General features: G+C 40.9%; 1 protein-coding gene across 1 annotated transcript in view; it reads right to left on the bottom strand.

Moving 5' to 3' along the window:
- Positions 1-15,395, bottom strand: part of ptpn20 (protein tyrosine phosphatase non-receptor type 20) — a gene marked incomplete at its 5' end in the record, with an annotated part of 102,104 nt that overhangs the window by 76,365 nt on the left and 10,344 nt on the right. Inside the window, 6 exons of the mRNA XM_080740784.1 lie at positions 1,060-1,234; positions 2,932-3,003; positions 3,520-3,676; positions 6,117-6,192; positions 6,428-6,517; positions 11,971-12,055. Of these exons, the coding sequence (XP_080596910.1) occupies positions 1,060-1,234; positions 2,932-3,003; positions 3,520-3,676; positions 6,117-6,192; positions 6,428-6,517; positions 11,971-12,055 (655 nt within the window). The remainder of the gene's footprint in view (positions 1-1,059; positions 1,235-2,931; positions 3,004-3,519; positions 3,677-6,116; positions 6,193-6,427; positions 6,518-11,970; positions 12,056-15,395) is intronic.

Genomic DNA, 15,395 nt, shown 5'->3' with positions numbered 1-15,395 from the left:
ATTGATTTTGGGGTTTGTATTGTACTGGAGGATTGATTTTGGGGTTTGTATTGTAAAGTATAATGTGTGATGTCATCAAGTTGTAATTTGCAATACAAACCCCAAAATCAATCCTCCATTTCTAGGCAACACAGAAGAGGGGGAACTTTTTTTTTTTTCCCACACAACTCCTCTAAGGTATATTAATGACATAGTTCAATATTGAAAATGGGTGGTCTTCCCCTTTAAATCGTTGCTCAAATAATTGCAATTAACGATTTAATTGTGTTTCTGTCGTTGAACACTAGAACAAAAAAGTAATTTCTTTGGTATGACAAATAAATTAAATAGCGTAATATAATAACTAGAAAACATGAATAGTTTAAATATCCGATCAACAGGTTCAAAATGCATCGCGACGCAATTTTAGCTTGTAGAGCTGCTGTTTCTGCTATTTTTAACATGGAAATGATTATGACGATTATACGAAACCCTGCAATTAGGTGATTATTATGGGATTATGTAATAATTGTGACCTCATCAGAGAGACCAAAAGGAACCAAAGCAGCATATAGTAGGCCAGGGGTCTTCAATGTTTTCAGGCCAAGGACCCCTTAGCTGAGAGAGAGATGAAGCAGGGACCCCCACAACCTTTTCGTAGATTCCATATAGTTTCATCGTTTGACAGCACAATCATCAGTGGATTTTGGGTTCATGTCAATTTGTGTTTTCAGATATTTAACCACTTTAACTGTCAATACTTAATAAAGTTGACCTTTCACTCTGTACTTAGTCTGCTCTTTTTTCCCCCCACCAAACCTCTTTGCCGGAAATAGCCAATCTACAAGCTCGCATTTTTTATTTTTGGTTAAAGTTCTCAGAATAAGGACACTAGGGTTCAAGTGGTTAATATAAAAAAGAAGAAAAAAGGTTTATATCGCACAAAGATTTGGAGGACCCCCTGTAGTAACTTTGAGGACCCCCTAGGGGTCCCGGACCCCCTGTTGAAGACCCCTGCAGTAAGCTACAGATCATCTATAAAGAACCAAAGCAGCATACAGTAGGCTACAGTGCTCCTACCATCTATAAAGGCAAGGCCAAAGTAGAAGTGCTCCACCAGGTTGGCGTGGGCCACCACCATGTCGAACACGTCCCTCCCCCTGGAGGTGATGTCGCAGCGGACCAACACCGTCTGGCCGTTGAGCAGCTGAACGGTGATCTCCCTCTGAGCGGCGCCGGAGCGCCCCTTCTTAGACTGCGGACACACCCAGAGACACCCACACATCAACACAGAGCATGCACATGCGTCATGTTTCCGCCGGGACACGCCCCCGTGAGTGGTTCTCAACCTTTTCAGGTAAATAACATTGAGAGCTTCTGCTCTGCTGGCCGCACTTCATGTAGCTGCTCTGAAAGCTTAGTGCAGTCTAAAGCCCGCCCACTCTATGTATCCGGTGCTTTCCACACACATAGGCTACACACATGCACACAAACCCCACTTCTGTATCCGCTTTAGACCCTTCCAATGAGCCAATGAGTATACACAGTCAGATTATGCACGGGCCGGAGGTGAGTTCACGGTGTGGTCAGGTGGACCGGAGTTGGAATTTTTGCGCGCGCACGAGGGCCTCTTTATTTCCCCTTGCCCAGGGGCCTCATGTCATATAAATCCGGGCCTGGCCGTGCCCCCCAAAATAATCACCCCCCCCCCCACCCGACGAGCACTAAGAGTTGAGGCATTACATTTTGCATGACACGGTTCTATTGTGAAAATAGCAGATCTACATGCTCACGAGGAGTGAGCATGTAGATAGAAATCACTCAAATTGCACATAATGCAGGAGTCAGCAGATTGTTGCGTTATTGAAAACAAGCGCTTCCAAACACTGACACTTAGAAAAATATTCACCTACGCAGAATTTATTGACAGAAAGTAGCTCTATGGTGGATTTTTATGAACCAAAAACAGATAGAAAGAAGATAATTCAAGCTTTCTGTACAGCTGCAATCTTGGTAAGGTGTTTAATCCCACACATCCATGATTCATTTGTCTGGATTCCAGTTGTGCAGCGATCCGTTTACTTATTTTTTCTTTAGCTTTCGTCAGTCTGTAAAATGATAGCCCCACGTTCCCTTTGAATCTATTCGTGCCTTCAATCGCACAACAGCTCTTTCATATTTTAGATGTTTTTTGTTGTTGTTCAGAATGAATGAAAGCTGCTACAGAAAGTCGTTTTTTGCCAATAAGTACGCATTCCCCCATATCTTCCAGGTACGATGGCGTCACGTGCATAGCCTTCATTATACACACAGTTACAGTCAACAGACAACTGTCTAACAGTAAGGACAGGCAACCGTGCCTTTGCTGTGTTGGCATCAAAGCTGTGGAACTAACTCGCCTTGAGCATCAAATCTGCCCCAACCCTAGGGACTTTTAACTAATTTACTGCCATTAAAATAAACAGCGTCTTTAGGGGTTGTTTACCATGATTTCTTTTAACGTGGGCGTGTGCGTGTCCATCGTTGCACGGATCTTGCACGGATCGTGCACGATCCGCACGCGTCATGGTCCGCTCGCATCCACAAAAGACCTCATGTTAACCGCATGCAGGTTAAGGGAGAGGTTGTGCTTTAGCGTCATCGTATTCAGGAAATATGCGTATTCGGTTGTACATACGCGAAGCCGGTGTCTTCAAATTGATTCACTCTGTGGCCTGAAAGGTCTAAACGAGTTAAAACGTATGCGGATTCACCTAAAATAGTATTAGTATGGACGGTGCCTGAGTTCCATTGTCCTAGTTTAGTCTTCATTGTTTTCTCCTACAGTATGTTTTCTCTTTCCTCCGGCTGCTCTCCGGACCAGCGTAATAACTGGATGGCGGGCGCACTATAAATACCGAACCTACGAAGTATGGAAATAGAAATTCACCAAGAATAACTGAACACACTTACCACAAGCGATCCCGGAAGCTCCAGAATGACGGGCGGTTCTTCCGACATCCTGATGAACTCGGGACCCAAAGCCTGAGCAAGAACCAAGAATAAACAAAGCAGTGAAACGTTGGTGGGACATGCTCCGCAAGAATTAAATGAGAAGAATAAGGTAAGAGTCTACAATGTAATATCGTTGCTGTCGGGCAGAAACCTCATCTCCAAATGTAACTTTTGTTTCGTAAATTAACGACAATACACAACCAAAGCAGTGTGTGCTCAGTGCTGACTGTCTTTGAAACATCACAATGTAACAAAGTCTGTAATCATCGTATGACACAGTAACGTCACTGCTGCATCCTTGGTATCTTAATAGTGATGTCACAGACAAATCCTTGTTATTTTCATCCTAGCAGCAGCGCAATGTTGGTGAGTTTAACTTTGTTCAATACAATCAAAAAGGACTTTTCTGTTTGGATGTATGGGCTGTCAATGGCAGAAATTAGTTTTTTGCCACTCAGTAGGCGTTCCCACATAACTTCCAGCAACAGTGATGTCACGCGCATACCCTCTATTCAGTAAAAACGTTATAAAAAAAAGAAGTCCTACCTTGGCTTTCCTCTGGCTCAGGCTGAGCGAGGACTCGCTGAAGGTGATGGAGGGACTCTGGGAGCGGCCGGCGGCCTTGGGGGACATGTCGTGGTGATGGGGGCTCCGACCCACCCAACTGCAGGTGCTCTCCCTGTGCCGGAGGTCACGAGGGAGTCTGGGGTGGAGCAGAGGGGTGGTGTGGGTGGGTGGAGTGGGACGGGATGGTGGAACAGTGGAACATCAATCATTTTTTGAGTTTGGTTCCCAAAACCTTTTAGCTCAAGACCCGAAGAGACGTGAAGACCCAAGCTAGTGAAAATAGCAGATCTACAAGTTCACAACGCGGCGCTGTAGATTAGAAATGTTCACTACGTCTTTAAATATTTGTTTTCCAATTTGAGGATTTTCTTCGATTTCTAATTAGATCTATGAAATTATTTTGAAAATGTAATTTGTTTCCAATTCATGAAAGATTGACTATTTTCTTTTTTTTTTATGTTTAGTAATTACAATGATTAAAAACTAAATGTAAAGGACCCATGAAAATTGGGCCGCGGCCCACAGATACGTCTGTTTGGGAAACAGTGATCAGACCAGTGGTTCTCAAACATTTCTATGCCATGGACCCCTACATTTTTACAGCATGTGTTTGGCCACAGATGAAAATATCTTGTTAGATTTAGTACACACTGTAATTGTACGGCTGTCTAATACTGTGCCGAGGTAACAGTACAAAGTACATTCTCTTACTGAGCTAATAATAACTTCTTTCCAGACAGTGGTGTAAAGTAACTAAGTATATTTACTTAAGTAATGTACTGTACTGTAATTTTGAGTTATTTGTATTTTACTTGAGCATTTCCAATTTCCAATACTTTTACTTCTACTCCATTACATCTCGGATCCAAATATTGTACTTTTACTCCAATACAAGTATTTGGAAACTTTAGTTACTAGTTACTTATACATTATAATATTATGAAACATAAATTAACGACTTTAGTCATAGAACGTGTCGCATCACGTTATGAGCTGGTACAGTAGATCTGCTATTTTCAAACATTTTGTACTTTTACTTTTGGTACTTTAAGTACATTTTGATGACAATACTTTTGTACTTTTAGTCAAGTACATTTTGAATTCCAGACTTTACTTGTAAGGGTGCCCTCACACCAAAATACCTAGAGTGGAATCCGCCAATGCATTTCAATGAGCGTATTTTGCAGAAATCCTCTACTGGCAAAATACGCTCCATTCTCATTGAAATGCATTGGCGGATTCCACTCTAGGTATTTTGGTGTGAGGGCACCCTAAGGGTGCCCTCAGACCAAAATACCTATGAGAGTGGAATCCGCGTTCCGTCAATGCATTTCAATGAGAGTGAAGCGGTTTCATGCCAGCAGAGGATTTCTGCAAAAAAAGCTCCCTTCTCATTGAAATGCATTGGAGGAATGCGGATTCCACTCTCATAGGTATTTAGGTCTGAGGGCACCCTAACAGAGTATTTCTACATTGCAGTATTGATACTTCTACTTAAGTATAAAATGTGAGTAGTTTTTTCCACCACAGTTTCCAGAGAAATAATAGTGAAATTTAACTGTTCCTCATTTTGCTGTGGACCCCCCAGGGACCCCCTCAAAGGACCGCTGGGGGTCCATGGACCCTACTTTGGGAACCACTGATCCAGCCAGCGTCACTTCCTCTCAGCTCCTGACTTGACAAACGCACTCTCTCTCTCTCTCTCTCTCTCACAACGCACGCGCACACACACACACACACACACACACACACACACACACACACACACACACACACACACACGCGCGCGCGCGCACACATTCCCCTGAAGATGTACTGGCTCAGCAAACAGCGAACTGTACATCAATGATGCAGAGCAACCGCCTAACACACTACAGCAACCAGATTATGTGGCTTACGAATAGCATTTACACGGGTCTGATGGATGGTGTGTGTGTGTGTGTGTGTGTGTGTGTGTGTGTGTGTGTGTGTGTGTGTGTGTGTGTGTGTGTGTGTGTGTGTGTGCGTGCGTGCGCGTGCGTGCGTGTGTGTGTGTCACCATCCAAAGATTCCAGATTTCTATCGTATTGTTGTTAGCACACAAGAGGCACATTCTTTTGGTTTTGCTTCCGTAACGTAGCAGCAGCAGCAACCATAACAGTCTAGAGGAATAGCAGCAATAGTAAGAGAGCATCACATCAGCATATCATCACTGTCCGGCAGAAACCTCGTATCTCCAAGTTTCAAAATTGTAAATTTTTTCGCAAAGTAAAGCACTGCTTCATCATTCAAGGCCATCGCACAAAGGTAGTGAAAACAGCAGATCTACAAGCTCAAAACGCATCGATCCATGAAGCGTTTTCGGCTTGTAGATCTGCTACTTTTGCTGCTTTTGAATTTTGAATCCTGAAAAGTTAACTGTTTTGGACACATGTGGTTTCCACCCGACAGAGACGACACACTGTGTCACACTCACGCACGCACACAAACGCACGCACGCAAGCAGGCATGCGCGCGCGCACACACACACACACACACAGACACACACACACACACACACACACACACACACACACACACACGCGTACAGCACGTACCTGTCTAAAGCAGTCGAGTATAAAGCTGAGGTAGAGCTCCTTGTTCTTTGTCTCCAAGGTCTCTGAGGTAAACTCCCTGCAAAAAAACAAACACAAAAAACAAAAAAAATCCCAAACCTCTACAGCTGTACCAGTAGCAAGAATACTATGCTGCAGAAATACAGCACACAGAACTCAGAAAGAGAGTGGTTAAGGAGCGTGGACCGAAGCATGTTAAACAAGGATGAAAAGTATGACATTTTTTTGGGTGTTGTTTATGTATAGCTGAATGGAGAGGACCATTATGGGAGACCAAGGGCACTGCTTCTTACCTGACTTGGAGTCAGAGTCGGTGGAGTATCTTCTCCCGTCAGCTGCGCTCCCGCATCCCTCGCTGAACTCTGATAATGGCCCTCTCTTTCCTGTCACACACAGAGAAACAAGACTTTTGGCTGAGGAGGAAGAAGTCTACAAACTCCTCTCTGTCCCCCTCTGGTGACCATGCACGGTCGCAAAGAAATAAACAGCAGCCACATATCAGTCAGTGGCGTCCGCTCAGAAAAAGCTCAGGTATGGCAACATGACTGGTGTCTTGCACGCGCGTGCAAGACACCAGTCATGTTGCCATACCTTAGCAACAGGCATGATACAGTCTATTTTTTCCCCCGTTTCCACGGTTTCTTGGGCTGGATATGGCAGCCTGGAACGGTTGTTCAAGTGCAGCTAAACTTGGCATGTTAGTAAACGTGCCACAATTAACAATAATGAATTGCACCTGTGCAGCTGACCTGCGGAACCTGGGAATATACCATTTTGTCAAGATGGGGAGAATACAAGAGTGGAGAATATAATTATAATACCTTGTTAAAGTGACCATTTTGTTACAACAGATAGACAAAGAGACATTCATGGATTTATATTTAAAAGTAACTTGTATTTCCACCCCTGGACCCAGGGTATGGCAGCTGCATACCCCTGCCATACCCAATTGACGCCCCTGCCACATATCCATATATCTCCGTGACAAAATGGCCAAAAATAACCACGCTAGACAGTGCATAAACCTGCTCCATAGCGGCTTGAGACTGAGCAAGCTGCACAGCTGGGATTAATTCCGTCAGATTACTGAGCAGTTCGGTCATCAGTATTATGTGGACTATGTGGTCGACGCGCGCTGACACTTTGCACCTTAATCCCATGTTTTTGTTTTAGTTTTGCTTGCACCTTAGCTAACGTCCATAGCATTTCCTCAAACGTTTACATGTTTCAAGGTCTCCCTTTAACTCTGACAGTGTACAAATGGAACCAAATGGACTTGTATGGGTCAATTTGGACCCCCGTAAAGGAATCCACTTTGAGAAAATGTACAGTGTACTGTTTATCTGCTGCTATGCTCACACACCATCATATATCTAACCTCGGGTGCTTACCGCACCTTCATGTCTTACCTCAGGTACTATGTGTATATTTGTTCTTCTGCCATTTCTCTTATGGAAACAACAACAAAACAATGGAGCTTGCACAAAACACAACTGTTGTAATGTACACCTGTAAAGCTGTGATGTGATAATGGAGTTAATTCTGATGGGAAGCGCTCACTATCCCGACTATCCGCTGTTCCGACATGGTCGGCAGGTTAGTTACTTAGCGTCGGCAGGTTAGTTACTTAGCGTAAGGCAGGTTAGTTACTTAGCGTAAGGCAGGTTAGTTACTTAGCGTCGGCAGGTTAGTTACTGAGGTAAGGTTTACTGAGGTTAGGTGTAGGGTTGGGGGTAGAGTTAGGGTTATAGTTTTAGTGTCGGAATACCGGACCGTCGGAACTCTGATGCGGACCCAATTCTGATGCTGGGACATAGAAAGAGGAGGGTTTAACCACACAAGAAAACCTTATTACTGGCACTCAGAGGAGTCTAATCCTGGCTTCTGGTTAAGACCTTAATCCTAGTGACCTGTGCGTTACCTCTGGGCAAATAAACTTTGGGTTTGCAGTGGTTAGGGGCTAAATTAAAGGAGTAGGTCACCCCCAAAATGACTTTTTTTCTATTGATTACTCACCCCATGGAGACCTGATTTCAATAATATTTTTGTTTTTTAGTCGCAATTTGTTTACAATAAATTTACCCCATTGATTCCGGATGGGGACCGGGACCCGTCCCCGGAATCAAAGGGGGTACATTTTCTAGAATCCAATTTTTGTCTTAGGAATGCAACAAATATGAAAAAATATTATTGAACTCAAGTCTCCATGGCGTGAGTAAAATAAAATATTGTACTTGTACGCCACTATAATTATTTGAAAACTTCAGTTACAAGTTACTTTGAAGATTCTAGGGCGCTCGGGTGGCGCAGTGGTAACGTCCCTGCCCGTCACCACGGAGGTTGTGTGTTCGAATCCCCTGTGGTGCAACCGGCTCTGTCGGACATAATTGGCCCGTGTATTCCTATGGGTTGGGCAGGAGGAGTACAGTACGTCCTCCTGGTGGGGGTTCCTCACTGGCAGGTGAGTCAGTAGGATACAACAGCAGTGACACCACAGAAATGTGTATAAGGTGGAATCAATTGGTATCTCGACTAAATTGGGACAAAAAAGGGGTAAAAATAATTGAACACTCTAAATAATAATAAATAAATAAAAAGACGATTCTTAAAGTGATCCCTGACTAATACGACAAATATGCCTTAATACATTATAATTGTCCTCTATAACTACAATGTAAAATTAAAAACACCTCAATTATTTTATTTATTCTAGAAATAGCTAATCTTTCACTCAATAGGGGAAATGCCCGTCGCAAGTTGATGATGTCATAAATGTCAAGTGTGATCTATCCCTATGGAATTTATGGCATGCATGTGAAAATAAAAACAAACTTAATACTTCCTATGGTTAATATGAGCATCAAATCAATATTTCAAATGTGTTTGTGTTTTGTTTTTTTGCACATGCATGCCATAAAAATGACACATGACATTTATGACATCATCAACTTGCGACAGGCATTTCCCCTACTGAGTGAAAGATTAGCTATTTCTAGAAGAAATAAAATATTTAAGGTGTTTTTAATTTTACATTGTAGTTATAGAGGACAATTATAATGTATTAAGACATATTTGTCGTATTAGTCAGGGATCACTTTAATATTATAACAAAACATACATAAATCACTTCATTTATAATACTGTATTTTGGCTATTTGAAAATAGCACATCTACAAGCTTATGTGAGCTTGTAGATCTGACATTTTCCACACACCAAAAAAATAAAGAAAATAAAAAATAAAAAATATTGACCTTGTGAAATGAGACATTCGGCAGCATGAGTAATTTTACTTTTGGTACTTTTAGTACATTTTGATGGCAATATCTTTGAACTTTTACTCAAGTAAATTTAATACCAGACTTTTACTTACTAAGGGTGCCCTCACACCAAAGTACCTATGAGAGTGGAATCCGTGTTCCGCCAATGCATTTCAATGAGAAGGGAGCGTTTTTTGCAGAAATCCTCTGCTGGCATGAAACCGCTTCACTCTCATTGAAATGCATTGGCGGAACGCGGATTCCACTCTCATAGGTATTTTGGTCTGAGGGCACCCTAAGAGAGTATTTCTACATTGCTGTATCGATACTTTTACTTTTACTCGTAACACGTCTGTGCGTGTCATCGTGACACACAGGTGACCCCGGGTCGTGACAGGTCCTCCAGGTCGAGGCGCGTGGCAAAAAAAAAAAAGAGCGACAACAAAGTGAAACAAACGACCGCACTCAGTCTGTAGAAATCCCGAGGAGCTGCTCAAAATGTTACTTGCACAAATGTAAGGCTGGACGAGGGGAATAGAAAAGTGAAATTGATTCGTACTGCCTTCTGCCTTCTGTGCAAATCGTTTCTAACGATCCTCCACCGTCCTTATTCGGCACATTCCCTATTGCTGCTAAAGAGATTCTATCAAAGCTCGCTGTCCTCACCCGGGCTTTAACTTAAATTTTTTTTATCTTATCTATATTTAGATCTAGTTTTTGCCATCCATTATTCAACCATTCATCCATGACATCCATTATTATAACAATAATAATAATTATTATTACACTTATTATTATATTATATTGTTGCTGTCGGGCAGATAACCTCTATGTCTTGTATGATGAAGTATGGCATTCTTTTAAGGTCGATGAAATGTAAAATTCCATTTAAAGTGATCCCTGACTAATACGACAAATATGTCTTAAAACATTATAATTGTCCTCTATAACTACAATGTAAAATTAAAAACACCTTGAATATTTTATTTCTTCTAGAAATAGCTAATCTTTCACTCAGTAGGGGAAATGCCTGTCGCAAGTTGATGATGTCATAAATATCGTGTCATTTTTATGGCATGCATGTACAAAAAAACAAAACACAAACACATTTGAAATATTGATTTGATGCTCATATTAACCATAGGAAGTATTAAGTTTGTTTTTATTTTCACATGCATGCCATTAATTCCATAGGGATAGATCACACTTGACATTTATGACATCATCAACTTGCGACAGGCATTTCCCCTATTGAGTGAAAGATTAGCTATTTCTAGAAGAAATAAAATAATTGAGGTGTTTTTAATTTTACATTGTAGTTATAGAGGACAATTATAATGTATTAAGGCATATTTGTCGTATTAGTCAGGGATCACTTTAAGGATATTGATATTATACCATTTACAATTTAGGCATTTAGCAGACACTCTTAATCCTGAGCGACTACAATAAGCAAGGAAGAGAACACAAGTTATTCATCAAATGCATGGAAATGGTCATTTAGGATCATAGGTGAACCAATAACCATCATCAGTCAGTAGAATATCCCCAACAATCAATAATGTGTACGTTGAAATACGCATCTAGAATTGGGTCTGCGACATGGGACACCAAACCGTTTGAACCACTTTAACCATTATGTTATGCTTTAACCATAAAAGAAAAATTGCAGATATACAAGCTCGCGACGAGCTTGTAGATCTGCTATTTTTGAAACATTTTATGAGATCTTTGAATATTTTTGATCAGATTCTATAAATGTCTTCCAAATCCTTCTTCAAGGACCCCCAAAATTACAGGTATTTGGCCACAGACCCCCATCTCAAAATATGCTGTTCCAGGGACCCCCCCCCCAGAAGCAAATATTTGAGTTGCAAATGTTGGCTTTTAAAAAAGATATATTCAAAGACGTTTTTTTCAAAAATAGCAGATCTACAAGCTTGCACGTGCCGTGCTGTGAGCTTGTATATCTGCTATTTTTCAATAGCTAAAGCCAGGGTTCCCACACATTTTTACCAATTAATTTCCCAAACCTTTCCCAAACTTTTCCAGAATATTTAACCCAATTTCCAGGACTATATAACAATAATTCAGCTCAATAACAGGTCGCTTACTCCCATGCGCAATGCCCAAAGACAGGTAGTGTATGCCAGTGGTTCTCAACCTTTTCAGGCCGTGACCCCCGAAATAATCATGTTTTAACTGGGGACCCGGCACCCTGACGAGCACTAAGAGTTGAGGAATTTTGTATAACACGGTTCTATCGTGAAAATAGCAGATCTACATGTAGATCGGCTATTTTCACAATTTCTGCCTCTAATATTTGACAATTTGGCCCATGTTTAATTTGTAATTTCAGAGGTATTAACAAAATCAATAACCAAAGACAATGCATAGCTATTTTTTTCCAGGACCTTCCAGGACCCTTGATAAATTCCAAAACTTTTCCAGTACTGGAAAAATATTTTTTTCTAATTTCAAAATATTTCCAGGAATTTGATGACCGTGGGAACCCTGTAAAGCATTAAATAATTCTAACCCTAAATGGGTATTAACAGGCCATATGAGCTCTTACCACCGTGTCCATGAAGCCGGTCTCTGATCATATGGCTCCTGCCACTCAGATGGACGTTGTTGTTGTCTGGAAGAGAGCCGCTCTCCATCTGACAGCAAGACAATCACAATCACAATCAGTTTTATTGTCACTTCCACAAGACACACCAATAGGGGTGTAACAATATATTTAATTTAGTCAGGAAAACCCACGTCAAAGTAGATTTAACCATTCATGATGCATAAATGGAATGCAGTTAAACTTGACGTTAAAGGGCGCCGCGTTCTGAGATGTTCCCTGGATTTTGTGCATGCAGGGAACGCAAAGCAATACCCCCAAATGATACAATAGCAGAACAATAGCAATACATGGACATGTAACTTAGTCAGACAATACATGGACATGTAACTTAGTCAGACAATACATGGACATGTAACTTAGTCAGACAATACATGGACATGTAACTTAGTCAGACAATACATGGACATGTACCTTAGTCAGACAATACATGGACATGTACCTTAGTCAGACAATACATGGACATGTAACTTAGTCAGACAATACATGGACATGTAACTTAGTCAGACAATACATGGACATGTACCTTAGTCAGACAATACATGGACATGTAACTTAGTCAGACAATACATGGACATGTAACTTAGTCAGACAATACATGGACATGTACCTTAGTCAGACAATACATGGACATGTACCTTAGTCAGACAATACATGGACATGTAACTTAGTCAGACAATACATGGACATGTAACTTAGTCAGACAATACATGGACATGTAACTTAGTCAGACAATACATGGACATGTACCTTAGTCAGACAATACATGGACATGTAACTTAGTCAGACAATACATGGACATGTAACTTAGTCAGACAATACATGGACATGTAACTTAGTCAGACAATACATGGACATGTACCTTAGTCAGACAATACATGGACATGTAACTTAGTCAGACAATACATGGACATGTAACTTAGTCAGACAATACATGGACATGTAACTTAGTCAGACAATACATGGACATGTAACTTAGTCAGACAATACATGGACATGTAACTTAGTCAGACAATACATGGACATGTAACTTAGTCAGACAATACATGGACATGTAACTTAGTCAGACAATACATGGACATGTAACTTAGTCAGACAATACATGGACATGTAACTTAGTCAGACAAAGTCACACAAGTATCTGAGCTTGAGCCAGACCAAAGGTGTAGGCAGCTAGCAAAAAAAAAAGGTCTCCCTTCCTAACTTAGACTGACGGAACCATTGCTGTATTGACTTTGACCTCTAAGGAACTACTGCTGTATTGACTTTGACCTCTAAGGACCGTCCAGGAAGAGTGCTCATGTGCGTCTTGCGGTGACACGCTTCCTAGTTTCTTCTTTTTTCGCACTGATTTTTGACATTGCACTATTAGGTTGTGTTGGTAGTTTCTGAGTATTTTTGCTTTATTTAACAATGACAGTGAGATACTTGTTTGCACTAACTAGCATTGACTGCTATGGTCTCTTTTGCAAGACACTTTATGTATATATACTTATATATTATTCGCCCCCTCTATTGATGCACCTTCTCTTTATTGGTACTGTACTGCTCTTGTCTTTGTTTTTTTTTTGTTTTTTTCCCTCTTATCTATCTTTTCTTACGTCTCTGTAACTTTGTAAATAACTGTATACTGCTGTGCTTCTACTGGACAACTGAATTTCCCCCTTGGGATAATAAAGGTATCTATCTATCTATCTATCTATCTATCTATCTATCTATCTATCTATCTAGCAGCGAATCTTCCGAAGCTTCGGAAACCAAGTATAGGTAGAGAAAGCAAGCCGTATTTAAATTTATATTTATATTTCAACACATTATGGACAAACCCACACCTTGACATGAACACAGAGATTACACACATTTATCGATAGACCAAGAGTAGCTACAGTATATGGAATGGAAAGGTAATTAGACCCCTCTTTTTAATTTTCCCTCTTAAAATGGCTAAATACAAGGCACAAATAATTATTTTCCATAAAATCGATTAGCTGCATTGTAAAACGATACGATACAAAGCCAAACAGCACGATAGTTTCCTTTTGCATATCGATATAGTAATTATTGCAAATTAAACTATTATGTACTATATTGTTACACCCCTAGGCATACAAGGGAGCAAAATACCATTCTCCGCAAATCGTGGCGATTGTCACAAACAACAGATACATTAAAAAGAGGCAAAAGGTATTGACAAGGTTAAAAAGGAGAGAGAGAGCAGACAACATTGGTAAAAATACAAATAAAATAAAATAAAAACTAAGTTGATGCATTCAAAGTGCAATATAGATACAGTACTATTCAAAAGTGCTATGTTGGTTCTGGTTTTGGGGGCACTACATATATGGCAGGCAGACAGGCAGACAGACAGACAGGCAGGCAGACAGACAGACAGACAGACAGACAGACAGACAGACAGACAGACAGACAGACAGACAGACAGAAGCTGGGCAAAAATCAGGCCTCGAGAGAGAGACATGATTGATTTATAAATCAATTGTACAAGAGCGTCTCCCCCCCCCAAAGAAAACTGATCTACAAGCTCACATGAACAGTCCCGCTGAAAGAGAGAGTGACAAGGTGACCCAATAGCTTATGGTGGTTAGTGTTATGCTCTCTCTCTCTCTCTCTCTCTCTCTCTCTCTCTCTCTCTCTCTCTCTCTCTCTCTCTCTCTCTCTCTCTCTCTCTCTCTCTCTCTCTCTCTGTCTCCATGTTTCCTCTCTCTCTCCACTGTGAGTATCATGTGTGCGGGCTCAGAAAAGCCCAAGAAAACAATACAGGGGTCATCGCCATGCTGGCTTGTGGCGGACATTTTTCAGTTTTCTTTTATTCTGGGGAAAGCTTGCACCGAAAATAGTTGGGACGGCAAGCTTATGCAACACATCGTAAGCTTGAAAACAGCACATCTGCTATTTTTAGTGAAGGCGAATTAGGCTATACATCAGGCTACAGATAGACAGATAAGCCTGTCACAAATATTACATAATTATTATTACGCCAATTATTGGAGACAATTACATTTATTTTCTGAGCGATCATCATAATCGTCATAATACTTTCCATAAAAAAAAAAGATGTGCAGCATTCTGAGCTTGTAGAGCCGCTATTTCCACTATTCATGTAAAGTTATTAAATGATGTAAGTTATTTGTCATATATGCCCTGTGCTTGTTTGTTCATGAAGCCTAAAAGCCAAACAGACAGGCAGACTAGAGCTGCCAAAGAATTGTCCATATTCGAGTATCCAGCCGGGCTTGCATCTAAACATACAGCTTTATTAAAATTAGGCTATGGAATAAAATAAGTATGAACCATTACTTTGATCTTGCAAGAGTGCACAGTGCATTTCACAGCACCCGCAGCCCGGGGCATAG

Source organism: Nannobrachium achirus (assembly GCF_963921795.1).
Source record: "Nannobrachium achirus genome assembly, chromosome: 13".
NCBI classification, from domain to species: Eukaryota; Metazoa; Chordata; class Actinopteri; order Myctophiformes; family Myctophidae; genus Nannobrachium; species Nannobrachium achirus.
This window is presented reverse-complemented; position numbering and strand designations above follow the sequence as displayed.